At 56.6% G+C, this 27,493-nt stretch overlaps 9 protein-coding genes across 9 annotated transcripts; 5 read left to right on the forward strand and 4 right to left on the reverse strand.

Annotated features, from left to right (window-relative positions):
* Nucleotides 1–79: 79 nt before the first annotated feature.
* EX895_003202 (uncharacterized protein) lies at nt 80–4,789 on the forward strand (the record flags this gene model as incomplete). Its single annotated transcript, XM_029883800.1, has 1 exon — nt 80–4,789. One exon carries the CDS (start codon nt 80–82, stop codon nt 4,787–4,789), a length of 4,710 nt encoding a protein of 1,569 aa, XP_029739606.1.
* Nucleotides 4,790–5,340: 551 nt separating this feature from the next.
* EX895_003203 (uncharacterized protein) lies at nt 5,341–7,887 on the forward strand (the record flags this gene model as incomplete). The annotated part of the gene is made up of 1 exon (XM_029883801.1): nt 5,341–7,887. The coding sequence occupies one exon, from the start codon at nt 5,341–5,343 to the stop codon at nt 7,885–7,887; it is 2,547 nt and encodes an 848-aa protein (XP_029739607.1).
* Nucleotides 7,888–8,280: 393 nt separating this feature from the next.
* EX895_003204 (uncharacterized protein) lies at nt 8,281–10,092 on the reverse strand (the record flags this gene model as incomplete). Its single annotated transcript, XM_029883802.1, has 1 exon — nt 8,281–10,092. One exon carries the CDS (start codon nt 10,090–10,092, stop codon nt 8,281–8,283), a length of 1,812 nt encoding a protein of 603 aa, XP_029739608.1.
* A 3,317-nt stretch (nt 10,093–13,409) lies between these two features.
* Nucleotides 13,410–15,137, forward strand: EX895_003205 (uncharacterized protein; the record flags this gene model as incomplete). Its single annotated transcript, XM_029883803.1, has 1 exon — nt 13,410–15,137. The coding sequence occupies one exon, from the start codon at nt 13,410–13,412 to the stop codon at nt 15,135–15,137; it is 1,728 nt and encodes a 575-aa protein (XP_029739609.1).
* A 314-nt stretch (nt 15,138–15,451) lies between these two features.
* EX895_003206 (uncharacterized protein) lies at nt 15,452–16,109 on the reverse strand (the record flags this gene model as incomplete). The annotated part of the gene is made up of 2 exons (XM_029883804.1): nt 15,452–15,795; nt 15,884–16,109. The coding sequence occupies 2 exons, from the start codon at nt 16,107–16,109 to the stop codon at nt 15,452–15,454; spliced, it is 570 nt and encodes a 189-aa protein (XP_029739610.1).
* Nucleotides 16,110–17,672: 1,563 nt separating this feature from the next.
* On the forward strand, nt 17,673–19,508 carry EX895_003207 (uncharacterized protein; the record flags this gene model as incomplete). The annotated part of the gene is made up of 2 exons (XM_029883805.1): nt 17,673–18,458; nt 18,564–19,508. The coding sequence occupies 2 exons, from the start codon at nt 17,673–17,675 to the stop codon at nt 19,506–19,508; spliced, it is 1,731 nt and encodes a 576-aa protein (XP_029739611.1).
* Nucleotides 19,509–19,743: 235 nt separating this feature from the next.
* On the reverse strand, nt 19,744–21,738 carry EX895_003208 (uncharacterized protein; the record flags this gene model as incomplete). The annotated part of the gene is made up of 5 exons (XM_029883806.1): nt 19,744–19,824; nt 19,918–20,193; nt 20,281–21,408; nt 21,518–21,612; nt 21,693–21,738. The coding sequence occupies 5 exons, from the start codon at nt 21,736–21,738 to the stop codon at nt 19,744–19,746; spliced, it is 1,626 nt and encodes a 541-aa protein (XP_029739612.1).
* A 1,532-nt stretch (nt 21,739–23,270) lies between these two features.
* On the forward strand, nt 23,271–25,185 carry EX895_003209 (uncharacterized protein; the record flags this gene model as incomplete). Its single annotated transcript, XM_029883807.1, has 2 exons — nt 23,271–24,973; nt 25,065–25,185. 2 exons carry the CDS (start codon nt 23,271–23,273, stop codon nt 25,183–25,185), a joined length of 1,824 nt encoding a protein of 607 aa, XP_029739613.1.
* Nucleotides 25,186–25,282: 97 nt separating this feature from the next.
* Nucleotides 25,283–26,798, reverse strand: EX895_003210 (uncharacterized protein; the record flags this gene model as incomplete). Its single annotated transcript, XM_029883808.1, has 3 exons — nt 25,283–25,446; nt 25,542–25,726; nt 25,834–26,798. 3 exons carry the CDS (start codon nt 26,796–26,798, stop codon nt 25,283–25,285), a joined length of 1,314 nt encoding a protein of 437 aa, XP_029739614.1.
* Between the last annotated feature and the right edge of the window lie 695 nt (nt 26,799–27,493).

Consider the following 27,493-nt stretch of genomic DNA (forward strand, 5'->3'; position numbering starts at 1 on the left):
CCTTCCAGATCTCCACCTGTCGAGATTCCGGCAGCCAGGTTCCATCGTACCGTCATCAGAGTCTGCTTCAGGCGTCATCATGCCGGCTTTTCGCGGCCAGGATCCGGCACGCAAGTTCCACTGCGACGTCGGAGGATGCTCGGCGTCTTTCGTCAAGCGAGCTCACCTGCGCAGGCACGAGATGACGCATACCCAGAGGCGCGACTTTCACTGCCCTGGTTGCAATCGTGCCTTCTCACGTAATGACAGCATGGCACGCCACCTACGCCGCAAGCATCCTCATCTCTACCCCTCGCCAGAGTCCTCGAACACCTCCGCCACTGTCGCCGCAACGGGGGTCGAGCGTCTCTACACAGCTGGTGTCGAACGTCTCAATCCAGATCGTCTTTACACTGGCAGCTCATCCAGCGTGCCCAGCTCATCGGTATCGGCAGGTGCAGCTGTCAATTTCGCGCCTACGAGTAGCTACGGCATGCTCTCGCTCAGGTCGCCTTTTGACAGCGGTGTCAACAGCCCCGTTCAGCGTCGGGCAGATGAGCAACGTCTCCAGGCCAATACGGTTAAAGAGGAGCTCGACTATCACACTCAAATGAGCGGTACCAGATTCTTCTCGAGCGCTCCCGAGCCAACCAACCGAACTGGTCCGATCCGACGACCGTTCAACAGCAGCCAGGCCGCGCAAACGTACCGATCCGACTGGATGCAAAACCCTGATCTCGAACAAGAAGCAAGCCAAGCGCCCGAACCGATGCACTTTCCTTGGGAACGGCACGAGGCGCAGCCGTCGTACGTTCATCCCAGTGCATCTGCGTGCTGGCCTAGTGCCGAAGCCACCTCGAGCGGACCCGTGGAGCAGACATTCGAGCAAGGCCGACGCGAAGCTGCTCGGACAGGCTATGTCGACGCAAGCTTTTCCCCCTCAGCTGTACCGTCTGGTGTTCCTTCGTTGGCTCCATTGCCGTACGATGCAAACCCGGGAGCGCAGCAGGACATGCTGCAGTCCGAGTTCTTTGTCGGCGCGATGCGAGCCAGGAACAATAACGATGGCTGGGTCAACCTTGATCCATGCATGCTGACGGTTCCGACGTCTGAACGCGTGCGAGTCGAAGCGGCTCTTGAGCCAGGTCAGCACTGCGTGGACGCTTGTTTCGTCTCTCCAGGCTCAAGCATTTCCACTTCCGCAAACTGTGCTGCTGCAGCGGTGGCGGACGAAACTTATTTTGCTGTCGATCTGCGCAACCTGAGCGAGCAAGCTGCTCCCACCGCGCCACTGAATGCAGGTCAAGTCGAGCAGATCATGGCAGAACTCGGCATCGACATCACACCGAGTCAAATGTCGACAAGCGGCGATCCTCACGCATTCTCCTCGCAGCCCTCGTTCTCACAGCCTGACACCAGCATGGCGCCGGCTCCTCTGATCCCTTCGCAAGTACCGATACCGCCGTCTTGGGCTGCAGATCAGTTTGGCCCATCTGCACCGTCCTTCCATCAGCACTCGCTCTCGCAAGCTCAGTCATCGCAGAGCTCCGGATATCTGCCGTCGCTAACTGCTTCTCAGTCCGAATATCTTGGCCCGAATGCGACTTCACACCGCAGAACGATGGATCGTGTTTGGACCTCAGCCTCGATGGGCTTTGACAGCCAATCTCAGACTCGCGCACCTCAAGGCAGCACTCAAGGCTTCACGGCGGAGTTCGACGAGAGCTTTGGAAGGCACGCCGAGTCTTTGAACGTCAAGCACGAATCGCCAGGCTGGGCCGCCGGCGATTCGCGTTTTTACTCAAATTTCACCAAGCCTCATGACTTGTTCCCGTCGCAGAGGGCTACCAGGGACGAAGAAGGCGCAAAGAAGTCTGTTCGCAACGGTGACCAGCAGCATCGGGCTGACTCTTACTCACACATCCAACACTCTGCAGCGTCCAATTCCCAGGATGTTGATCAGTATCCATCTAGAGAGTCTCTCGAGAACGTCAACAATTCAGCCATATCTTCTGCGGTCGCAACTGGGGAAGCGATAACTTTCAAGGGACCTCGTCGCCAAGACCACGTTCATTTCACTAGCACTAATGACAAGTCCGACATGGAGGTCGACGAGCCACCCCTGCCTGCCAATGCAAAGCAACGGGACAGCTCGGCATCCGCCACCACGTCGGCTGTCAGTGGTGACCAGTTGCAGCTGGTTGTAGATCGGTTTCGAGTCTTTGCCCAGCTGTGCCAAGACCATATGCACCCATCCGCCGAGATGCTCGAATGCCTCGCACCGCTGATCCCCAACGTTGTCCGAGCGGACGCCCCCCTCTTCCATCCCAAGATGATCGGCTCGCAGAAGACGCACAGCGCAGAAGAGGCGTTTGCGCTGCTGTCCCTCGCATCACTACAGAGCACCGATCTGCACTTGAAGGAAGAAGGTCATCGATTGATTTGCTTTCTGTACGGCTTGGTGATGCTGTCGTACAAGCACACGCTTCATCTTGGTGGAAAGGTGCAGTCGTTATTGAACTGCCTCCTTCTCGTTGGTGTTTACGGCATGCGTCAACACACGCCCGATCTTTGGCACAAGTTCGAGCAGAACCGCGAATCGATCCTGTTAGACGTCCTCAAGGTGGAGACGCGATCCGAAGGGCTCGACACGGCCATGGATCGAATCGAGACCGACGATCTCCAGAACTTGGAAGAGGATGAGCTCTTCAAGCTGTGGTCGCAATGGTACGAGCACGAGAGTCGCAAACGAACGCTGCTTCTCTGCGCTATCCTGGACTCCCAGTCTCCGTGCTTCTATTCGCCGTTCAAGATAGACCTATCAGCGCGCGCCGAGGGTCCACGCTGCCAGTTCTTGTTCGCGCACGTCCATGAGCCTTGCGCGGACAAGGTGTTTTTCGCCTGGCCGCCGAAAGTGTGGGCGAGCCGACTCGCATCCACTTCCTCGTTGCCGTCGGCAAAGGGAGCCAAGATTGCTTCTCCCGATGGCAAGCTTGCGTCGATTGCCGCTAGCCTCACAGAGCAACTGCTTCGTCCGCATGTGGCTCATAAGCCTGGAACCGCGGGTCACCATCCACGCTTCCGCAGCTCGTTCGACTTTGGCTCGTGCAAGAACGGTGCGGAAAGCTCGAAGCTGCCGCGTCCGGACGGTACCAGCTCGCAATTTGTACGTGCTACTGATGCGGCACCCTTTGTCGAAGTTGCAGAGACGACAGGCTTGTCAGCGCGGTCCAGCCGGCGTCCATCGGATGAGGGAGGGCAAGAAGCAGAACGAGCAGATTGCATAATGACACCTGAGGCCCGTGTGGTTCCGCAACTCTACATGTCGGCGCTTTTGGAAGTTGTCAACGGAGCATGGATGACGGACAGTGGGTGGTACCAGACCCCCGCCTGGGGAGCATCGGCCATTGCAGAGCAGTTCGACATCGACGCCCAAGACTTTGACATCGAAAGCGCAAGCGTGGCGCAGCTACCCGGCTGGCGCGCTGGACGCACGCTGCATGCAGCGCAAGTGGCACACGCTCTGATGAACTGGTCGGAAATGTTCAGCGGCTGGAAGGACGGATGCTTCACCAAAGGCAACGAGGCAGCTTCCGAGCTCGGTCTCAAGGTCACGGACGACGCGCATCACTTGACGATCCGTTGGCAAGCCATCTTTCTGGGGCTGTGTACGCCGCTGCCGTCGCTCTGCTTCTATCTGGACACGAGCAAGCAATTCTCGGAGTTCGACAAAGAACGACGCGGACGCATCTCGTTGCTGTTGAAGAAATGGGTCGACTCGCCGCACTGCCGGAGGGCGCTCGTGCATGCAGGTACGATTCTAACGCTACAATGCGCGGCGATGCGGAGGTGTAGGAAAGAGAGGCCTGGGCCTGCTGCATCCCATGCAGTTTGCATGGCGCTCGTGGTGCTAGTGTGCACCAGCAAGATTATAAGCGAGCAGAAGCCGCTTCCTGGAAACACGAGTGCGACGAATGAGCAGCCTTGCGAGGAGTTGGTTCCGACCAAGGAGGTCTGGCCGATGCTGGTTGGATCCAATCGGAAGGGCAAAGCTACCGAGGTAACAGGCGATATCAACGAGGATGGGCCGTCCATCGACAATCAAGAGTGGTTGCGGGTGCGATTCTGGCATCGCAGGTTCCAATTCCTCGGGCTGGCAGGCATCTTCCGCGGGCACGAGCAGGAGGAAAAGTACGAGGTATACGCAGACTGGCGCTCTTCTGTTTCAGCTGGTGCAGGAGTAGCAGCACCTTCAGATCTGCGTCGAGCTCCTCTGTCTCGACCGAGGTGGTCGAGCTTTGCAGGAGAAGCAAGGTTGGCAGAAGCCAGACGCGAGACGATCCATATACGCAGCGCGGCAAGCGGCGGCGGAATCGACTATCGACGATCGTCGCATGCCCATGTCCTGGCATCGCAGCAGGATACGGATCGCGATCTGCTGCGTCGTCATCTTCGCAGCACTTTACCAGGCACCGGCAATGCGTCCACCGAGACGCGACGATGGATCCTCCAAGGCGCTACGCACCAGGCTACCTTTTGTGGCTTGGCACTGTCGAGTTCGATTGCATCGGCACAGACACAGCCGGGCTCAAGTCGGGAACGAGAGCAGACAGATGCACCTAGGGTGCTGGGTCGTGGGCAGCTGCGCGAGCTGGTGATGTGGGTGCGCGAGGAAGATCCTGCCTGGTGTTTCAGTCAAGAATACACGAGTCTGCTACTCGGGGCGCTGCAAGAGGATTGGGGGGCCGAGGCCAAGGCCTCTTCTTCAGCTTCTTTCGCCAATCACCTCAATCATGGGTGTTCCATTTAGGCGGCGGCAGTCTTGTACAATACAAAGGGATTCCTCGTTGATGTCTATGGTATCGCACGTCGTTGAACTCTGTCTACCACGAAGATTGTTGCTGCCGCTGCCGCCGGCCTCCACGAAGCGTGACAGATGGTGTCGTTTACGCTTAAGGTCGGTAGTTTGTTGACCAATCGCGGTCTCACATGTCTGCGCAAATTTGAATTTGTCAGCGTTCGGGGCTGGAAGCTTGCCCGTTACCGACCGACGTCGGAACCCTTTTTTCTGGCTTTGCAGAAAAATTTGAGATTTTTGGAAGAAAGCGAGAGCTTGCGAGCGGCACAAGAGTGAGGTCGCGCTGTGGGGCTCAGACGAGGAGAGATGTGCTTTCGGTGAGAGCTCAGACGGTCTGCTCGATTGCGGTTAGCTTTCCCGAGACGACGGCAGAACCGACATAACTTCCTTACTCCTCCTTCACAGCACTCAACGACGGTCACACTAGCAACGGACAACCCGACCACCGCTCATTCGAGGAAGTCGACACTTGTTCCAGCGTTCAGCATACCTTCTGCGTCGCAATGGTCGCCATCCCTCGAGTGGCCGCAGCTCGTTCGCTGGCCCGACAGCTGGCCAGATACAACCTGCGAGTCACTGGCATTGCTTCGGCGCCCCTCCGCATCGCCGTCGCTTCTACCCCCTTCGCCCGTTCACCTGCCTCATCATTCCGCAATCTCATCACCTCGACCCGCAGGAGCGCAGCAGCTGCCGCAGCGGTCAAGGCACCACCAGCACACGATGCAGCTGCCCAGACCGCACACGACGGCGCCCACCAGGCCATGGCCGAGCTCACCGAGGCCGATCTGAGCCGTCTGGTTCGACAGCGCAACGTCGGTATCTCGGCACACATCGACAGTGGTAAGACGACATTGACGGAGCGAGTGCTGTTCTACACGGGCAGGATCAAGGACATCCACGAGGTGAGAGGAAGGGACGCCGTCGGTGCCAAGATGGACCACATGGAGCTCGAGCGCGAGAAGGGTATCACCATTCAGAGTGCTGCCACCTACTGCAGCTGGAAGGCGACACCACCTACAGAAAAGGCGAGCGTCAGCGGCGATGCCGCCAACGTCGACAGCAAGGATCTCATGGCGAAGAAGGAGGACTTCCACATCAACATCATCGACACACCCGGCCACGTCGACTTTACCATCGAGGTAGAGCGTGCGCTTCGCGTGCTTGACGGTGCCGTCCTCGTCCTCTGTGCTGTTTCAGGAGTGCAGTCGCAGACCATCACCGTCGACAGGCAGATGCGCCGCTACTCTGTGCCGCGTGTCAGCTTCATCAACAAGATGGACCGTGCCGGTGCCAACCCGTGGCGCGTCATTGGTCAGATCCGCAACAAGCTCAAGATGCCCGCTGCCGCCGTCCAGGTCCCCATCGGTGCCGAGGATGATTTCAACGGTGTCATCGACCTCATCCGATGGAAGGCGGTCTACAACGAGGGTCACAAGGGTATCGAGATCCGCGAGACCGACGAGATCCCTGCCGAATATCTGGAATTGGCCAAAGAGAAACGCGCCGAGCTCATCGAGCAGCTGGCAGAGGTCGACGACGAAATGACCGAGATCTTCATCGAAGAGCGAGAACCTACGATCGACGAGCTCGCTGCCGCCATTCGTCGCTCCACGATCCGATGCCAGTTCTCGCCCGTTTTCCTCGGCTCGGCTATCAAGAACAAGGGTGTTCAGGCCATGCTCGACGGTCTCTGTGCCTACCTGCCCAACCCTGCTGAGGTGCCCGCGACCGCGATGGACATGAGCGCCTCTGCCACTAAGAAGGCTGCCGAAGAAGCCGCCCGGGCAGCGGGTGAGGACGAAGAGGCTGCGGCCGAAGCACGCAAGAACGCCGCGCCCCCTGTCCTACCACTCTCGCCCGCGTCCGAGGCCCCCCTCGTCGGCCTTGCGTTCAAGCTGGAAGAAGGCAAGTACGGACAGCTGACATACATGCGCGTCTACCAGGGTACGCTCAAGCGCGGCAACCTGATCTTCAACGCTCGCACGGGCAAGAAGGTCAAAGTACCCCGACTTGTGCGGATGCACTCGAACGACATGGAGGATGTCGATGAGATCGGAGCGGGCGAGATCTGTGCCATGTTTGGCGTCGAGTGTTCGTCGGGCGACACGTTTACGGATGGAACGACGCAGCTGAGCATGACGAGCATGTTTGTGCCCGAGCCGGTCATCTCGCTCGCCATTACGCCGGAGGGCAAGGAGTCGCAGAACTTCTCGCGCGCGCTCAACCGGTTCCAGAAGGAGGACCCTACATTCCGCGTCCACGTCGACAAGGAATCGAACGAGACGATTATCTCGGGTATGGGAGAGCTGCACCTCGAAATCTACGTCGAGCGCATGCGACGCGAGTACAACGTGCCATGCACCACGGGCAAGCCGCGCGTCGCCTTCCGCGAGACCGTCGAGAAGAAGGCAACGTTTGCGTACACACACAAGAAGCAGACTGGCGGTGCGGGCCAGTTCGGTCGTGTAATGGGCTACATCGAGCCCATGGAGGTCGACCCCGAGACAGGAGTCGACACGGCGTTCGAGAACCGCGTCGTCGGTGGCTCGATCCCCAACGGCTACATCGCTGCGTGTGAAAAGGGCTTCTACGACGCTCTCGAAAAGGGCGCTCTCTCTGGCCACGCCGTCACAGGCGTCCGCTTCGTGCTTGAGGACGGTGCAGCCCACAGCGTCGATTCGTCCGAACTGGCGTTCCGTCTGGCTACCGCCGGAGCCTTCCGCGAAGCCTATCAGAAGGCCAATCCGGTGATTCTCGAGCCCAAGATGACGGTCGAAGTCGTTGCACCCATCGAATTCCAGGGCGCCGTCATCGGCGCCCTCAACCAGCGCAAAGGCACTATCTCGGACACCGAGGTGCGAGAGGACGAGTTTACCTTGACGGCAGAGGTGTCGCTCAACGACATGTTTGGCTACAGCTCGCAGCTCCGCGGCCTCACCCAGGGCAAGGGCGAGTTCTCGATGGAGTACAAGTGCCACACACCCGTCATGATGAACATCCAAAAGGACATGCAGGAGGCCTACCGCAAGAAGCAGACCGAGAAGAAGTGATGACTTGTCGCCTTCGCCCCTCCTCTCCATTACAGCCCTTCCAGTAGACTCGATGTCTTTGACTTGTCCCTTGTACCAGTGTTTTACGTATAACTTAGATCACGATTGCCCTTTCAGCAGCCACCACCACAACTCCCTTTGTATCTTGTCCAGCGTGCTCGCTCCTGTGAGTGCTCGATCCACACTTCGTTTCAATGAGAACGCCCAAGTCACACACAGAGCCAGTCGACGAAATGACGATGATCAATAATCTTGATAAAATGTTGCAGAGTGATTAAGCCCGGGAAAACCGATTGCGGGCTTGGGTATGACAAGAAAACGAAACGAAACGAAAAAGTAATGCAAATGGCAGAGAATCGAAACAAGAAAGTGTCCTTGGCAAAGTGCGTGCGGTCATGACGACGCAGGGTTGGCACCGGGGTATTTGGACGGTGGATTCGTGCATCCGTTCGGGTACAGCCGGTTCCTGGGCCAATCCTGCTGGTATCCACCCTGCGCTTCGGTGCCTCCCCAGATGGTCAGATTCGGGTTGGTGTATGCTTGGATGTGGCGGTTGATGTAGTCCTGCGTCGGGAAGTCGTCTGGGTCGCATCCGATGTTCGTCTGCCCCTGCGGTTGGTAGACACGGACATAGTCGATGAGCATCTTTCCTGGGAACTGCATGTTATCCCAGTCAATATGGCCGAACCCGGACGAGATGGCCAAGTTCATGAGGATGTACATGGGTTCCTGCGGCACTGGTCGGCGGCTGATGTTGACACGCTGGTCAGCTGCCAGCGCACCCGAGTTGAGCGACCACGATCGCTGCCCATTGGAGATCCAGTGGATGTAGCCGTCGTAGCCCGCCTTGTACTCAAAGCCGTACACCGAAAAGTCACCACCGCTGTACTGGTACGCTGTTTGGAGCGTGTTGACCACACCACTCGCCGACTGCTGCAGCACGTTGCCCTGGTACGAGTTGAGTTGTGCAGACGGCTGAAAGAACTCGTACTCGGTGCCCGTGTCGTTGATGAGTTGATACCCGAAGTTGGCCGGCATCCACTGCCCCGACTGCGAGACGCCTCCGATGCCGTTGCCTACCTGCGCCTCGATCACGTCGATCTCTGGCGCGGAACGACCGACAAAGTTGCCGCTCGAGTCCTTGGGACCCGGGTGGTCTTCTCCCGGGCACGTGCAGGCTGAAAGACGCTGACCGGGCTGCCAGCTAATCGAGCTCGTGTGGTACTTTGCGTTGAACACCGTGTCACCACTCGTGAGCGCGCCAATGGGGCTCAGTCCATCCGGGTTGGTCTGGTTTTTGAGCGTTCCGACATCGCAAGCGTCGTATGCGTACGGCCACGTTCCCTGCGTGCTGGCACCATAGTTGGCACGCCCAAGGTTACCCATCGTCCACACCGCCGGCCACCAACCCGAGACTGAGCTACTTCCTGGCAGTTGGAGACGCACCTCGATGTAGCCCCCAGTGAAGCAGAACTGGTTCCATGTGGTGAGTTGACCGCTGCGGAAATTGAGGTTGTTGGTCTCCACCTGATCGGCTGTAATGACGAGATTGCCTCCTGAGGTGGTCACGGCTTCGGGGCTGTACCATTCATAATCTCCTGTCGGCCACGGCCACAGATCGACAGCGGTCCAGAACGGATCATCGCCCGGGTAGAAAGACCTGCCGTCCGTGTTGAACTCGTCACTGAAAACGAGCTGCATGGTTTGCGAGCCGTCAACTGAGCTCTTTGTGTGTACAGACTGCGGTGTATCCGGGTCGATGAGCGCCATGCGCACGTTGCCGAGGTTGGGCACTTGGCCGGACGCGTTGGTGCCGCCCAGGTTGAAGCCATCCTTCTTGCCACTGGAGAGATGTCCAAACTCGATGAGAGGGTAGCCGAGGAAGAGGGTGATGACCGCGGCTATTACGATGGCCATGGTGGTCAAGTCAAGCAACACACGCGGATCAAGATGACGCTTGACGGGACTCTGACTCTCGTAGTCGTGTAGGTCGTCATTCTCGATGACAAAGTCAGCAAAGGGCATGCCCTGTTGCGACTTGACATGATGTCCATCGCTGCCGAGGTAGGGAGAGTCGGAGGAGGCCTTTTCGCTAGCCGAAGCCTGCGGTGAGATTTTGGAGAGCGGCGGCGAGATCTGCGATGCTGTGGTGGCGCCAAAGGAGGTGGTCGAGCCGGTTTCCAAGACCTCGTTGGGTGCGGACATGGCGATCTGCTTTTGGAGTTATGCCAGAAGATACCGTTTGTAGGAGGCGACCCTTCGGCTTTTCTCGAGAGGAACTGGGACAGGCGCTAGCGGAAGGGCCGCTGCGTCGCTGTGTGTAAGAGGCGACGTCCTTGGAAGCTCGTCCGTAGGCTTGCAGCAAGCTATCGGGTGAGCTCGCGACAAGCTGATTGTGATGTGATAGTCAGGATCGCAAGGAAGTGATGTGAGTGAAAGAGGAAAGAAGAAGCGACCGAGAGGAAGAAGGAGGTGAGGATCGTGAGGGAGATGGCAAGGGGAAGGTTAGGGTGACCCGAGCATTGAGATGAGTGACGTCTGAAGGAGCTAGAAAACTAGACCCGACTCAAGAGTGCATTTGCTGCGGGCAGTTGAGCCTGATGCAGCGGTTGCAGCAGGAAGACTGGAGGCTACTCGGGCCCTACACTCTACGCGAGAGAAGGAGAGCAATGACCACTGACGAGCGCGAGCGGGGAGGATCGCGAGCAACCACGATTGTCGAGTCGATTGGCCGGGCGTATCGAGAGCATCGGAAGCAGCGACAGAAAAGGGAAAAAAGAGGCCCGAGAGGAACAGGACCTCAGCGGCATCTGGGCAGAACACGCACTGGTATCGGATCTTCCGTCACTCGCCAAAAATGGAAGTATGCACAGATTCGAGGGTGCAATGCAGCAAGCACCCCATTGTTGCAAGCGTTACAATCTCAATCGCCGGGAAGCAAGCGAGAACCACAAGGCGATGGATGGATCCAAACACATGGGCATCATTTTGCAGCACATGAGCGGGGAGGCCAAACGTGGGCTCTCACCTTGCATGATAGAGTGCTTTCTTCCCCGGGCTGAACCACCACTTCAATGGGCGTAGATGGCAAATCCAAAAACTTGGCTTACCGATCGGTGAGCGAGAAAGGCGAGCGGTTCAAAGGCGGTTTCTGGATGCCACGATGCACTGATGCCCAGAAGAGCGGTTGTCGAAAGGTGACCAGCCATCGGAGCCTCCGCCGGTGTGAGAAAACACAGGCACACACAGAGGAAAGAGGAAGAGGAAAAGGCGGTTCCAAGGAGAGGTAGGACCGCTTTCCGGTTGAGCTCGCTTGAGGTTGTTGGAAATGTTCAAATACAGGAAGGAGAGATGTGGTAGAATTCGTTCCAAATCGAGCACTTACGCAGCTTTTTGTCTCTCTCTGAGTCGGTGGTTTGGTCTGTTTTGCGTTTGATTTGGGGTTTCAGTGTGCTGTGCTGGGCTGTGCTGTGCTGGGCTGTGCGGTTTGCTGTTTAGGCGGAGTCTGATTAAGCGAGGTTTGGACGACGTCAACCCAATGTCATCGTATCAGGCACACAGCCAATGTGCCACAAGAGAACGATACACACTCACCGCGTCAAAATACCAGCCGCATTTGTCCACAGCTTCCCTGCCTCTTAACCTTTTACTCAGCTCACAGAAGAGTGCAAGCGGGCGTCCAGAAGCGCTAAGTTTCAGCAACCCACATCGGATCGTTACCGACGCGCTCTTTTCCTGGGCGCTTTAGCTTGCAGGGAAAGCGAGCGCAACATGCAGGTCGAAAGGAATGCGTACGTCGACTTCCGGCGGGAAAATAGTGTGAGGAGAGCAACGGAAGATAGAGACAGCAGAAGCGAGGCGAGGCGAAGAGTCCATGAATGATGACCGTGTGCGCGATCGACAAGGACAAATTCGTTCTCCGCCCAGATCGGGATCGTGTTTCGTAGCTAGCTGTCCCGATCAGCTTAACGATCAGGAGTAATGTTCTTTTGCTTGCCTGTAGCAAGGCTCGGCCTAACATATTTTCATTGATTTGGTACGACAAGATCACAGCCTACACTGCTGGCTCTGTTGGAGCTAACTAACAGTATTTCAGAGCGAGCGCAAGGCCATGAAGGTGGAAGTTGCGACTGCAGCACCGCTTGATAGCTCACACTGCCCCTCGTCTATCAGATGAAATCAAGTTGAACCCCACTCCACGGTGTTGTACACTGTCATGACGGGACTTTTATCTGCTCGTGCCGAAGCGTACTATGCGAACGCTGTGGGCTACGCTATAGTTTGCGCTGTGGGTTCGGCGTACGCAGGACGGAACAGAATTTCGCTGGCACCTGCGGCTCGAAGATGCCGTTTCGGCCGCATCGCTGCCAAGGCTTTTGAAATCGATTGAGTCTTTCGGAGAGCTGAGATACAACTCTGGGCGTCAAAGCACAGCCAAAGACAAAGGAGACTTGCGCGAGGCGAGGAGATTGCAGCGCGGCGGAATTGCTTTCTGTTCGAATCCAAAATTCCGACTTTTGGCCGTCGCGTCGTTCGGGGTTCAAGCAAACAGCACATGCTGATCATCCTCGGCTGTGTTTTCTGAAGCGTCTGGACAAGCGTGCGAACACACGACCCCTGTCTGCGTAGGCTTGTTAGTTTCGATCGAGGTTCGCATTTCGACAACAGGCAGCCACCAAGCTTCTCTTCTGCACGACGAAACGCGGTACAAATGTGATACGATCCGATCTCGCAGTGTCGGGTCCGACGACATTGTGAAGCACACACACACACTCTCTCTCTCTTTTTGGGTTGTTGCACAAGGCTGAACTCTGACGATCGTCTATGCCGCTGTTGCGAAACGTCAAGGTAGACCGGACCGGCGTTAGGCGTTTGCAGGAGCGGCGGCTGGATGGGAGTGTCGACTTGCCGGCTGCAGATGCACGGCATCTGTTCTCCGACTAGCAGCTTGGCATGCCTGGGACCTCGTGAATTTTGCGTCGACTTGTGTTTTGTGGTTTTCGCCCCTTTCATGCGGCCAAAATATTCGCCTTTCTTGTGCCGCAAAGCCTAAGCACAAAGTCTTTGTTTGACACTGGCTCAGAGCCAGAATCTGCGTCAAAAAAAAGGATGCTTTGCCAGCTTGCACAAAAAAGGAGCCAGCCACGCTGTTCAACACAAACACACACACACACATCAAGGCGAAGCTCACCAGGTCGGGAGTTGTCCAACACTTACAACCGTCCCTCTTGACCATCACGACACCTCCTCTTCCTTGCGCTTCTCGGACTTTGATCGATTTGCGTCATCACCATCGTCTTGCTTCTTTCGTCGATTGAAAACGTCCGTCTAGCGCTCGCTTTTGATCATTTCGGACGCCTATCGACCTGCTCACGCCCTCCAGTTCCACTCTGAGCCGCACCACTAGCGTGCAAACCGCACCTCATCGACTGGCTGAATCGTCTCCCCATCGCTCTCTCGGCACATCTGTCTCGAAGCTTGGCGCCAGTTTGGCTAATCCACCGAGCCAACACACGACCGCCATGTCCAGACCATACGGCGCTGGCGCCTCATCCAACCACAGCCCGCCGTCGAGCACATCCACCAGCATCGGCGCAGGCACCTCCAACCAGCACGACCAACTTCTCAAAGGTCGTGCCGAATCGACATCCAATACCGCAAAATACCAGCTTGCGGCCAGTGCCATGACCGAAGAAGAAGATGACTACCTCCACTCGATCGACACCAAGTGGGACAAGTCGTCGCACGGCTGGAACTTGCGCGGTTTCCTCAATGTTCTCACTCTCGTCCTTCTCGCTCTTGGTCTCATGATGCTCTTCCTCGGATACCCCGTGCTCATCAAAATTGAAGACATGTACGACAACGACACAAAGGGCGCCTTTGGCATCGGTGGTACCAACGGCTCCGGTCAGGTGCCCGCCCTCGACATTGCCTCTCTCATCGACGCTCACACTCCTCAGAGCGCCATGAAGTGGACCAGCCAGTACGACAAGTCCTCCTACCACCTCGTTTTCAGTGACGAGTTTGAAGTAGAGGGAAGGACCTTCTGGCCCGGTGACGATCCCTTTTGGGAGGCCGTCGATCTTTGGTACGCTGGTACCGGCGATTTCGAGTGGTACTCGCCCGAGGCCGTCAACACCACCGGCGGTGCCATGGTGATCTCTCTCGAAGAGCATGAGACGCACAACAAAAACTTTCGCTCGGGCATGGTCCAGTCGTGGAACAAGTTCTGCTTCCAGGGCGGCTACATTGAATTCAGCGTCAGCCTGCCCGGCTCTCCTAGCAGCACCGGATACTGGCCTGCCGTATGGCTCATGGGCAATCTCGGTCGCCCCGGCTACCTCGCCAGCACCGAAGGCACCTGGCCCTACTCGTACCAGGCCTGCGACACGGGTATCTTGCCCAATCAGACGTTCATCAATGGCACTGGTCCGCACGCTGCCCTTCACTCGACCGGGCAGTACGCTTACAATGGCGAGCTCTCGTACCTTCCAGGCATGCGCTACTCGTCGTGCACCTGTCCCGGCGAGGACCACCCGGGCCCAAATAATAACGTCGGCCGCTCGGCTCCCGAAATCGATATTTTCGAAGTGCAGGTGCAGTCGCACAACGGCGCTCGCCACTCGTACGCTTCGCAGTCGTTGCAGGTGGCTCCCTTTGACGATGCCTACGCCTGGGGCAACTCATCCAGCCAGGCCACCATCTACGACGACAGCATCACCGAGTTCAACTCGTATACGGGTGGTCAGATCCAGGAGGCTGTCTCGTCGGTGACTCAGGTGCCTGACGCGGGCTTCCAGCTATCGCAAAACCAGTACGTCAAGTACGGTGTCGAGTTCAGCCCCGATTTCGACTACAACGGTAGCGGCACCATGACGTGGTACGTCGATGGCAAGCCGTCCTGGACCGTCAATCCAACGGCGTTCCCTGCTCGTCCCGACTTGGATATCAGCCAGCGTATCATCCCCGTCGAGCCCATGGCCATTGTCATGAACTTGGCCATCTCGAGCGGTTTCCAGCCCGTCTACTTTAGCGGTGCCAACGCCATCTCGTTCCCGGCCTTTATGGCGATCGACTACGTCCGTGTCTACCAGAAGGACGGTCAAGCGGACAGGGTCTCCTGTGACCCACCCGACCATCCCACCGCTCACTTCATTTCGACGCACGAGGACCTCTACAACAACAGAAATTATTCGTCTTTCCCACGAGACAAGTACACCTGGCCCCGCAACAAGTTGCAGGGCTGCTAGAAGCCGTGGCCAGCATATACTGTCGACCTATATCTTCATCAACCATGGACTTTTTTTTCCGTTCATACCGCATGCACGCGTCGCTCGTTGGCTTGAACTTAACACATATTTCGAAATCTTCTTGCTTCTTGTACCAACAGACCGAGTCTTGCGGCGCTGTCTTGTGGCGCTCTCTAGGACTCTCTTGCATATCACCAACCTGTCTTCCGGAAGCATGCACAGAGCGCGTGTGTATCAGGTGTGAATCAATGCTGCAAGGTATTGTCTGTATTGAGATGGGCACTGCTATAGAAGCCGAGGCGACAGCTGCGGGTTTAGGGAATGCCGATGTATTCGAGGTACAGTGGTTCGGTGGGGAGCATCATGGGTGGATCGTAGATCTTCCACAGACTGGGGGAGCGGTTGCCCCAGGCGTCTGTCAGGCGGAGAGCGGCATCGGCGCGGCCGTGGTGGATGTCGACCCAGGTGTCGACGAGTGTGTACTCCTCGGCCACGTCGTACATTTCTTCGGGGGCGCTGCTGCCGGTTGTACAGCTCGAGGTGAGCAGCTGAGCGCCCTCTCGCGGGATTGGGTAGAGCTGGAGCGTGCCGTTGGCGTGGAGGACGTAGCTGCCGTGCTGCCAGATGAGCTGTGAGGTGATGCAATCCGGTTTTCGTGCTGTGGGTGGGCAAGTTGTGAAAGATCAGAAAGGTGAGCGGGATGATGGGCGGGAAGTGATGTTGAGGTCGGCAAGAGAGATACTTACGATTTGGGGTGACACGGTACTTGGCAAACTCCCAGTAGCCATCCTGCGTGAAGCTGTACGCTTGTCCCGGTACGGGCGGTGCTGTGAAGCTGCGTTTTCGAGGGTTGAAGAAGCTAGGGCCAGTGACGACTTTGCCTGATCCGGATGACCAGGTGCCTTGCAGCATGGGCTCGTCGCCAGCGTGTAGGATCTCGTATCGCTGACGTCCAGCTTGGACTAGAATCATACATTGGAGCAAAATAAAGGCGAGACAGGCGACGAGTAGCCGCGCTGAGCGTGTCATTATTGGTGTGGGTGAACGAATCTGTGTCGCGTAGTAGTGGGGCCGAACTAGACGGTTGATGTGCTGATCCGTAAAAGCTGTCGACAGGTCGTCTAGAAGATCAGAGGTCAAAGGTCTAAGTGTGTGAGCTTGTTGCTGCTTCTGCAAACGACGGAGACGATGATGGTAAGCGGAAGGAGGAGGAGACAACACTCGGAACAATGATCAAGTCGAGAGAAAGAAAGCAACACGGTCTGAATCCGACGATCGACGGAGACACGGAAAGCGTCAGGACACGGAAAGCGTAATGCAGATAATGGATACAAACGCGGAGCAGTGATCAACGATCTGGTCATGCAATCGAAGATGCGGTATCTGCTGCCCCCGACAACTGTTCATTTCGAAGCTTGCATCCGACATTGACTGTGTCAGGGGCTGCTTGCTGCTGATCAAGCATCGAAAGTCAAGCTCGATTGGAAAAGCCGAACAAAGCTGTGTACAACCATGAACTACTGGTTCGGGAGTTTCACTCCTGTGTATAGACGGACACCAAGCTTCTTGGCGCTTCTCGTTGGCAGAGTCTGAAAAACGGAAAGTTACTCTCAGCTGTTCGACTCTTTCATCGCGTGACTTTCAGCCCCGCTCCGTACTGTACAGTACTGTACAGTATATCTGTGATCTGCAGGCCAAGACCTGTATGCAGCTTCGCGCTGTTGGATCGGAGTTGCGGCGTGTTATGTATTTTGACAGCAGCTCTGTTGAAGTCCCTCGTGAGTCAAGTCTTGGCGTCGTCTTGGCTCGAAATTGCTTGGCATTTTTTTGGACTGCCGACTTGGCCCTGCATGTCCAATATGCCTTTGTGCGGAGACAAGAGACCCTTTCCACGTTCGCCACAACACTCGCGAGAAAGCAAGCAGAAAGGATTTACAATCCTCGGATCATCCGCTCCTTCGTCACAGTTCATTAGTTGTGTACCCCTGTCACAGCGACTGCGAAGCACGTCGAGCGGAGTTTCCGAAGAGCAGCGACTCAGGAGATGAGAAGCATCGACCATTTCGAATGCTTGCCAGTGTCAGAGAGAGTGTGTGTGATCAGAGAGACAACGAGGGCTGTGCTCTCCGGACTTGATGCGTCCGGACACAGCAGCCAAGACATTTGCTTCTCCTGGTCCGGACCCCTCGCCGATCCTCCTGTCGTTGGACACCTCGCCTTCAGTGACTTCTTCGGCAGCACGCTTGTGTGGTGTGATAACAGCGTGAGCTCTAGTCCGATGTGACGGTAGCTCCACTCCACTCAGGACTTGGAGACAAACGTTCACTTCCGTCAAGATCACAAGGCCGAGGCTTCTTCTTTCGTCTCGACAACCAACAACAACAAGCTGCGACCTTTACGTCTCCTCCACCAACTGCAACACGACGCCAAGGAGCGTTCTGGCACCACTACTCTCAACAACAACAATCGCCTCCAGACCCTATTCAGAGATACTCGACGACCACAGCTACTAAGAAGCAAACGCACATTCACAAAATGCCCGCCAGGTCAGGGGCAGCCTACCACCGGGCAGACAACCCACCCAGCATGACCTCGTCACGCCCCTCTGACCAGACCGACTCGAGCAGCAGCTCCTCGTCTCAAAAGTACTACACCATGCCACACCCACAACAAGCACGCGGCTACAACAGCGCTCGTGGCGGCGCACCCGCAGCCCCCTTGCTCACGGATCAAGACGATGACGACGACTTCCTCTACTCCGATAAAGAGCTCGATCGGCACTCCGGCTCGTGCGTCAGCATCCGCGGTCTGCTCAATGTGCTCACGCTCATCCTGCTCGCTCTCGGCCTGCTAGCGCTCTTTCTCGGCTACCCGCTCGTTGTCGTGCTCAGCAAAGTGTTCGATACGATCGATATTAATCCTTCAAGTGCGCAACGCCTCACGAACTTGACGCAGCGTGGGTTGATTGATCCAGACACCCCGCAGTCGGCTATGAAGCGCACTTCGCCCGTCGACGGGAGTGGATGGCATCTTGTGTTTTCGGACGAGTTTGAAGAGGAAGGCCGATCCTTTTGGCCGGGCGACGATCCGTACTGGGAAGCCGTGGATCTGTGGTACTGGGGAACGGGTGACTACGAGTGGTATTCGCCCGAAGCGGTGAACACCACAGGCGGGGCTTTGGTCATTGCAGTGGAGGAAAGAGAGACCAACAACAAGAACTTCCGCTCAGGCATGGTGCAGAGTTGGAACAAGGTCTGCTTCCAAGGCGCTTACTACGAGATCTCTGCTCGTCTTCCTGGATCGCCTACTGTTCCTGGTCTGGTAAGTTGCACTCACCGCTCGCACGTTCGCATTCACTGCTCATTCTAGAACAAAGACTAACTTCTAGCGCCCTTCCTTATCCCTTCTGATGTGGGTGTACTGTAGTGGCCCGGTCTCTGGACACAAGGCAATTTGGGGCGTCCTGGCTACGGCGCTACCAACGAAGGAATGTGGCCCTACTCGTACCAAGGGTGCGACACGGGCGCCCTGCCCAATCAAACCTTTGTCAACGGCACCGGCCCACCCGCCGCCCTCAGCGCACACGGCCTCTTCTCTGGCAGCTACAACAATGAGCTCTCCTGGCTTCCCGGAATGCGCTTCACCTCGTGCAACTGCCCTGGCACCGAACACCCGGGCCCCCACCGCGGCATTGCACGCTCCGCTCCAGAGCTCGACATCCTCGAAGCCAAGATCGACGTCGCCGGTGGACACGGTGAGACGTCCCAGTCTCTGCAGATGGCGCCTTTCGACGTTGACTACTACTACGGGAACAGCACGGCGAGGGGAGACATTCGCATTTGGGACGCCAACACGCGCTTGAACGATTACAAGGGTGGTGCGATCCAGGAGGCGGTTTCTGCGCTCAGTCAGGTACCTCCTATTGCTTACGAGACGACGCCGGGAGGAAGATACATCACGTTTGGCGTAGAGTACGCTCCGGACTGGAAGGAGGACGGCAACGCGAACGTGACGTGGTACATGGACGGCAAACCCACGTGGACCTTGTACGGCCAAGCTATCGGTCCTGTCCCCGAGCTCGACGTCAGCCAACGCCTTGTTCCCACCGAACCTATGTTCATGATCCTCAACGTGGCCATCTCCGAGTCTTTCCAGGTGCCCGACTTTGACCTGCTTCGATTCCCGGCACACATGGCCATCGACTACGTCCGCGTCTATCAACGTGATGGTCAGCCAGATCGTGTCGGCTGCGATCCTTCTGACCGCCCGACGTACGAGTACATAGAGAACAACCGAGATATCTATTACGACAGGAACAGAACCGAGTTCCCCAAGTCAAAGATACCAAAGAACCGACTCCAGGGATGCTAGATGCCTTCGGTGCCACGCCGCTGGTCGGTCAGCTTAGTACACACACATTCATTCAAGGACCTTTTTTTTCTCATCATAGCACAATGCGTATCATTCCAACGCAGGAAGAGCGACAAGACACTGTGGACGAGGACATAGCAGTTGCATTGAGACGATTCGATCGAGGAGTAGCCAAGAAAAGTATGTAAGAAGCACGAAAATGGACGAGGAGCAATATCGACGCGGATCAGGAAATTTACGCCTTAATGAGATCGTAGCCCGTGTAACCTCCCTTCCTGCACTCGTCGAGCTCGCTCACGTACAGCGGGATACCTCCCTGTCAACAGAAACCGAAACAGACAGAAGAAGGTAAGTCAGAAAGACTGTGTCGCAAAACTGCATGCGATCTCGGAGTGGTTGCGAAACTCACTGTAAAGTTCAAAGCCTGCACGGGCTTGCCTGGGATGTTGCGGCCCATGTACCAGCCGTGGCTCTCGTGGAACAGCGTCTTCGCCGAGAGCTCGTTGATGTGCTCTCCAAACTCGGCCTCTGCTTGGCCCTGCACGTCGAACGAAGTCACACCGTTGTCGCGCATATGCTTGATGAACTCGCACACCCACTCGGCCTGCACTTCGACCGTCGATGGGCCGTTCGAGTAGGCCGTTGGGCCGTGCGGGCCGTACAGGAAGAAGAGGTTCGGGAATTTCTGTAGACAGATAAGGGACAAAGTTGGGAAGCGGTGTGAGTGTCCATTCGACCCTTGTGGACGATCGAGAGCGTGGTGACGACTTACCGCAGTGTTGAGACCATTGAGCGAATTGCAACCTTGTGCCCATTTGTCGCTGAGGGGCAGACCATCCTTGCCGCGGATATCGATCTGCTTGAACCCACCCGTATGCGTATCAAAGCCGGTCGCAAGAATAAACATGTCGAGTTCGATCTCGCGTCCGCTGTTCAGGCGCACACCCTTCTCTGTTAATTCCTTGATCCCCTCTTCACCACCTCTCTTGATCGAGACGATGTCGACATTGTCTTGGTTCATCACCTCGTAGTAGTTCTGCTCGAGCGAGGGTCGTACCGTGCCAAAAGTATGTGGCCACTCCTTGGGGCACAGAATCTCGCGCTTCTTAGGATCCTTGATGCGCTCCTCGACCTTCTTCTGCCAAAAGTCGTATGCAGTCCTGTTGGCCTCCTTGTTTGCGTACAGATCGTGGAACGTCTCGAGCCAGAAATGGAAGCCGCCGCGGGCCCAGATCTGCTCGTACAGCCTCTCTCGCTCGTCAGCGGGAACAGAGAGCGTGTCGCGAGGATCAAAGTCGTAGTGGAAGCCCGCAAACGTCTTTTTCCGCTTCTCAAAGATCTCCGGGTAGATGTCTTTGAACGCCTCCTGTGCACTAGCGTCGAGCTTCTGCTGTCGCATCGGTAGCGCAAGGTTCGGCGTCCGCACAAAGACGGTCAGACGATCGACGATCGGACCGATCTCCTGGCTGACCTGGATCCCCGAAGCGCCGGTACCGACGATACCGACCTTCTTGCCCGTACAGTCGATCGACTCGTCCCACTCGCCCGTGTGAACGATGCGACCTTTGAACTTGTCCATACCGGGGATGTTGGGGATGTTGACCTTGGACGCAAAGCCGAGACAGAAAATGACGTGCTGAGAGGTGGCGGTAACGGTCTTGTCCTTGCTCGGACCAGCAGTGACGGTCCACTGCTGCGCCGCATCGTCCCAGTGGGCGCTGTGGACCCGATGGTTGAAGCTGCAGTCCTTGCGCAGCTCGAGCTTCTCGTCGAGGTGGTTGAAGTACTGTCGGAGCTCCTTAAAGTCAGGGTACTTGCAGGAGAAGTTCCAGGACCTCCAGACCTCTGGGAAGGATAGACCGTAGAGGGGAACTTCGCTGTCCACTCGCGCACCAGGGTACTGTGCCACACGAGTCGCGAGCAGAGATGAGAGAAGTGTCGCAGAGACGGTCAGCGTCTAAGGTCCGAGGTTCTGAAGCACACGTTCAACAATCGAATGCTATACCTACGCAATTAAGCCTCCAGATACCGCCAAAGTCCGGAGCAGCATCGTAGAGGTGTACTTTGAAGCCCAGTTTGCGTAGCATGTACAGGTGGTAAATACCTGCCAAGAGCAAGGCGTCAAATGCAGATCAGTAAGGTGCCACCACTGGAAGGTTCCATTTTGCTTCGTCATATGCTCACCTGCAAAGCCGCCGCCAACTACGATGGCATCGTAGTGCTCAGTCATGGTGTCGTACGGGTCAAGAATGATAACTTGGTGAGTGCAAGAGGTTGTGGAGGATTGCTGTTATGAAGGAGCATCTCAAGACAGTCGATCAACACTCGGTTTTATAGTTTGGCGGTAGTCGAGCCGTCGATAGTGTTATTAGGCCTTTCCTGATACCAAAGAAATCGGCGGGTCTCGTGACAGCTACGAGCCGCTTGCGACAAGCTCAGTGGCGGAAGGCTGCCGACGTACAACTTGCTTGCTTTAGCTGAACCTCATCTTCTGTCTCGGTGTCTTTTTCTTTCGATAAAGCTATAATGGTTCAGGAGGGCGGCAGAGGGGAAGCTAGTCGATTGGCTTAGCGGAAACATACAATGCGGCTCAACGAGAATCGAGAAGCCGACGAACCCAGAGCCGAGCGCGCGCAATGCGGTATTGTGCGCAAAGGGCGTGCCAGAGGCGGGTCATCTGATCATAGGAGACGCATGATGGATGGATAAACGTGGGGCAGCTGCACGCAACAAGCGCCACTAATCATCACACAAAGCCATCAGACGGTGTGTACACTGCGTGCTGAGTGTTGCATTGCTTGCTCCGTATTCGGCTGTGGGCCGCTAATCGGGGATGTCAAACAGCCAGGGTCCAAACTGCCGAGAGACCTCCATCAAAACGAGACAGGGACCTCGCTTTCTCACCATTAGACCCTACCGCTCGTCACCGTACGAGCAGGACAGGGGCGCGTGTGGGCAGCATCCATTTTTTCACCTTTTACCCCGCATTCTTGTGAACCGCGCAACCCGACAGCTGGCCTGTGCGACCGATGCGCAAATACGCACTTGGCGCAATCTAGGCGAGCAGGGTCTCATGCCTCTTGCTCTTGCTCTCGTCCCTGCGAACACACTCGCTGATAGAAGTGGGCAGCATCGGAGCTTGTCGTGGTCTAATTCCAACACAGTCGGCTTCGGCGAACGCTAACCCCGAGCAAAGGCGGACCCTCGTTGCAGTGGAGCCAAAACGAGCAAAACCGCGCATGTCACTCGCACCTTCCGAGCGCGATGGGCGGGTACGGCTATACAACAAGACTTGAGAGAGACTTTGAACTGGAATCGAGATTGTCATTTGCGCCAAGACAATAGATCCCAGCGTACGACATTATAACAAACGTATAGAAATGAAGCAGCAAAAATCGTCGTTAAATTTTACTTTTGCGGGGAATCCTCGGCTCAGTCGTGCTGTGCTGCCGGCATCTCACTTCTGCCGCCGCCCGAACCACGTCGAGATGTGGAGGGAGATAGCAAGCAGACTGTAGACCGCGAAGCAGTGGATGATCCGTCCTTGCCGGCCATAGGTCGAGCCGATCTGTGGGGTAAATCGGTACCTCTGATGCATGAGCCACGAGAGAAGCCCAACCTTCCCTTTCCTCCAGTCCACGCTCTTTGTCTTAACGGTAACAACCTCCATCAGTCGTATCTCGGCTACACAGAAAAAGTACAGACCTTCATCTCAACGCTCCTTCACCACCAACCACTCAAGCACAGCACGAGTCAGGCAATATGATCTTCACATCGACCTCGGAGCCCGTGCAGGAGTTCCCCGACGATCTCGACGTATACGGATGCATGTACGAGTACTTCCCGCCAACCCGACCCGATTTACGCAATACCGGTCTTCCCCTCCTCATCGATGAAGAGACAGAACAACAATGGACGTTCGAACAAGCCAAAGAAAACACGGATCTCCTCTCTGTCGCTCTCCACGCAAGATGCGGTATCCGCCCGGACACTCGAGCAGGTGTCTACGCGACCAACAGCATTTACTTCCCCATCGCTGTCTGGGCCACACACCGTCTCGGGGCCACCGTCTCTCCCGCCAACCCAGCGTTCCTAGCCAAAGAGCTAAGCTTCCAGCTGGAAGCGTCTGACTCAAAGCTTCTGTTTGTCAGCGAAGACGAGGTGTCGCTCAAGAACGGCTTCGAGGCGGCGAAGCTTGCCAACATACCGAGGGATCGTGTGGTTGTTGTTCAGGAGCCTATCACGGTGCAGAAGTTCTCGGAGTCGAACTACGGCCGGATCCAGCGCAAGACGAAAGGAGCGTGGACGCTGGCAGGGCTGATAGAGGAGGGGAGGGAAATCGTCAAGGCTCAGGGGCAGGAGATCCTTACTTCAACTCGACACACGCTTCGACCGGGTGAGGCAAAGACAAAGATTGCATTCCTGTCGTTTTCGTCCGGCACTACGGGGCTACCAAAGGGTGTGGCGATTCAGCACTATGCTGTCACATCAAACGCGCTCCAGACAATGGCGCACAATCGCGTCGGCAACACGATCGGTGCCCCCGGCCGCTTCTGCCCCGGCAAAGACGTCTCGCTCGGCGTCCTGCCGCAGGTGCACATCTTCGGCTTGTCGACCTGCACCCACTTTGTGTTTTTCGCCGGAATCGCCAACCTGGTCATGTCCAAGTTCCGCGGCATCGAAGCCATGATCAAGACCATCATCAAGTACCGTATCAGCGTGTGGTGGCTGGTGCCTCCGCAATTGGTGCTGTTCTGTAAAGACCCATGCGTGCCAGGGTATCTAGACGAGCTGCGCAAAGTGGCACGCTTCGCTATGGTCGGAGCTGCACCCTTGTCGGACGATCTCAGCCGCCAGTTCACGAAGAGGTTCCCCGACCTCGATTGGGGTCAGGGATCAGGAATGACAGAGACGTGCTCGGTGACGACGATGTTCCCCGTCGGAGAGGCTGCGGTGATGGGTTCAGCGGGGCGGCTCATCTCCAACACCGAGGCAAAAGTCGTTGACTCGCAGGGCAAGGAAGTAGGCTACGATGAGCTCGGAGAACTCTGGCTGCGTGGCCCACAGGTCACACTCGGCTACACCAACAACGAGCAGGCTACCAAAGAGACGTACTTGCCAGGTGGATGGCTGCGCACGGGCGACGAGGTCAAGATCACGCCTCAGGGCGACGTGTTCTTCATCGACAGGCTCAAGGAGCTCATCAAGGTCAAAGGATTTCAAGTCGCACCCGCCGAGCTGGAGGGGTTCTTGTTGGACCACCCGGATGTCTCGGACTGCGGCGTGATCGGTGTGCAGGATGAAGCGGCTGGTGAACTGCCCTTCGCCTTTGTCGCCCTATCGCAAGACGCAAAGAAGAGAACCGCTTCGGCGGGGAAACAGGAAGAGGACAACATCAAACAGTCGATCCTCAAGTTCGTCGCTGACAACAAGGTCCGCTACAAACACCTTTGCGGTGTCGCATTGTAAGTGCCCGACTGTAACCACGCGACATTTCAAAGATCCACTCACTCACACCCCTTGACACATTTTGCTTTCCACGTTACTCCGCTGCAGCATCGACGTGATCCCAAAGACGGCATCAGGCAAAATCCTCCGTCGCGAAATGCGCGAGATGGCCAAAAAGCTGCCTGCAGAAGCCTTCCAAGAAAAACGCAAAATCACCGCAAAGCTCTAAACCCCTCCTTCCCCCTCGCCCACACTTACACACAGTGAATAGTACACGAAGGATTGAATCTAGTAATACAGCTGAGCTCGTCTCCTTGACGCCAGGTTCAAAACATGCGTCTCCTCTTGCCCACGCCAGCAAACCCAGTGGTGGTACCCGGTGGATAGTGACCCGGTCGTTCGCGTTTGAGATAGTACTGCCGGTGGGCTTCGCGGAGATGGTTCGGTCGGAGTGGGCCTTGCTCTCCTCGAGCCGATTGGATTTCTCGCGCTGTACATGCCGACGACAAGGGATAGTTCTCTGAATCAGCAATCGACTCGCGCAAGAATCTGTATAGTATGTTAACGTGGTCATGAGTTGCGTACCCTTTTCGATAATCTCACCGACAAAGATCTTGGCTACACCAGAGACAACCATCGCCACGTGTTGCGAGACCGACTGCGACAGGACGTGGTTGACGAGCTTTCGAACGCTGGTCTTGTTGAGCGCTCCTCGACGCGAAGCCATGTGTCGGTCCAGCTGGTCTTCATCCATCACCATCGACAAGAGACTGGCGTAGGCAACGGCGTAGGCAACCGTTGCGTTTGCAGATCGAACAGTGAAAGCGTCAGTGAATCGGCACAAAACTCGCGGGCCGATCGAATATAATGCACTTACCCCATGTTGCGCTGCTGTGCAGCATAGATGGCCTCCTGAGTGGAAAAGTGGTCCTTGCCGAGCTCCTCGACGCCGTCGTCCGCCTCGACCTCTTCGTCTTCCGCCTCCTCTTCCTCCTGTGGTGCTGGTCGATTAGGCGCCGGCTCTTCGTCGTCGTTGGCTTCGTCCTGCGGCCGCTGACTGCCCATGCGCGACGTGGCTGCCGGTGTTGCTGCGTCTCTGCCGATCGAAGACATTCGCGATGCCGACCTCGCCGTGGTGGACCGCGCTTTGCTAGCTGCTTTCCCACCGGCTTTCGACCCTGCGGCCTTTTTCGACTTGGGTTTAGGATCTTTCGAGGGCGAGGCAGGCGTCGCAAATGGTGCAGGCGACGCAGTAGCGGACGGCGCTGTTTCCTTGCCCTTTTCTTTGTCAGCTGGCTTCTTCTTGCTGGCTTTCTTCGGCTTGGGTGCGGGTGATGCCGCCGTATCTTTGGATGCCTGTGCTGAGGTAGCGCTGGGGCCAGCATCCGCATCGGCAGCAGGCTTCTTCTTCGACTTCTTAGGCTTTGCTTCGGAGCCGTCCGCCTTTGGCTTCGCAGGCTTCTTCGCCTTTTGTGCGGTGGACTTGGGTGTAGATGCTGCAACAGGTGTGGAAGAGGAGGTCGCGGCGGCGCTCGGTTCATCCGATTCCATCTTGACGGATGCCGCGGGCACGAATGGCTGCGGTGGGGGGTCTGACGCTGGCGGATACGTCGCTGCAGAAAGTGACGGTATACTTGCAGCAAGCTGTGCAGTCAGCGCATCAAAGTCGGACGCACTAGGCATGGCAGCGTCTGTCGTGGCGAAGGCCGATAGTGAACCAAAGTCCACCTGATCATTACCGCTGCCGTATTCAATAGGCATATCGAAGAAGGACGCGGGGATGACGCCTTCCTCCGCCATATTCGGCATGTTGCCGTCTGCTGGTGGCTGCGACGACGACATGATGTTGTGGTCGGTGGTAGCAAGGCGGAAGTGTGCGGAAAGATGCATTTCGAGCAAGGACCCTTTCAGCTCCACTTCCGCATCCACGCACGTGACAGATCTTGAGCTTGTGAGATCCTAGTCATGAACAAGTTTGTAGAAATTGCTTCACAGGCGAGTTCTATATTTTACGTTGACCCGGCAAAACCCCGAGAACTTGTCGGGTCCTCGCCGATTGGCACACTTCCTTCCAACTGTCCTCGACCCCACTGCGGGGGTATCGCAAGTGACGTGTGACATGTGACTCACGTGGCTTGAGCAGGCCGATGCTAACGATTTTGATACAGAGGGAGTCTAATATCCCGTCTCTGCAACGTTTTCCTCAGCGGGAAAGCGGACGGTGATTGGCCGAGCACAGGAGCATCGGAATCAAGCCGAAATGGCGGTCGGTGCTCACAGTCTTGGAGAAACAAGAAGAAAATTGCAACTTTTGTTTTTTGGCCGCGATCTCAGGAAGAAAATTTGTGCAGCACCACGTTTTGAGTGTGTGTTGGACCTGAACCTCTCGTATGCCATGCCGGAGCGTGGTTGTTTTTGTTCGGAAGCTCGCCGAGACAGGTCGTAGCGCAATGTGACAAGCAAATGACTGACCGGGCTAGCTTGAAAGGATTGAGTCAGGTGCGTAGTGCGTATGTGCATTAGCAGACCTGCGCGTT

The sequence above is a fragment of the Sporisorium graminicola genome, chromosome SGRAM_20, assembly GCF_005498985.1.
Source record: "Sporisorium graminicola strain CBS 10092 chromosome SGRAM_20, whole genome shotgun sequence".
Lineage (NCBI taxonomy): Eukaryota > Fungi > Basidiomycota > Ustilaginomycetes > Ustilaginales > Ustilaginaceae > Sporisorium > Sporisorium graminicola.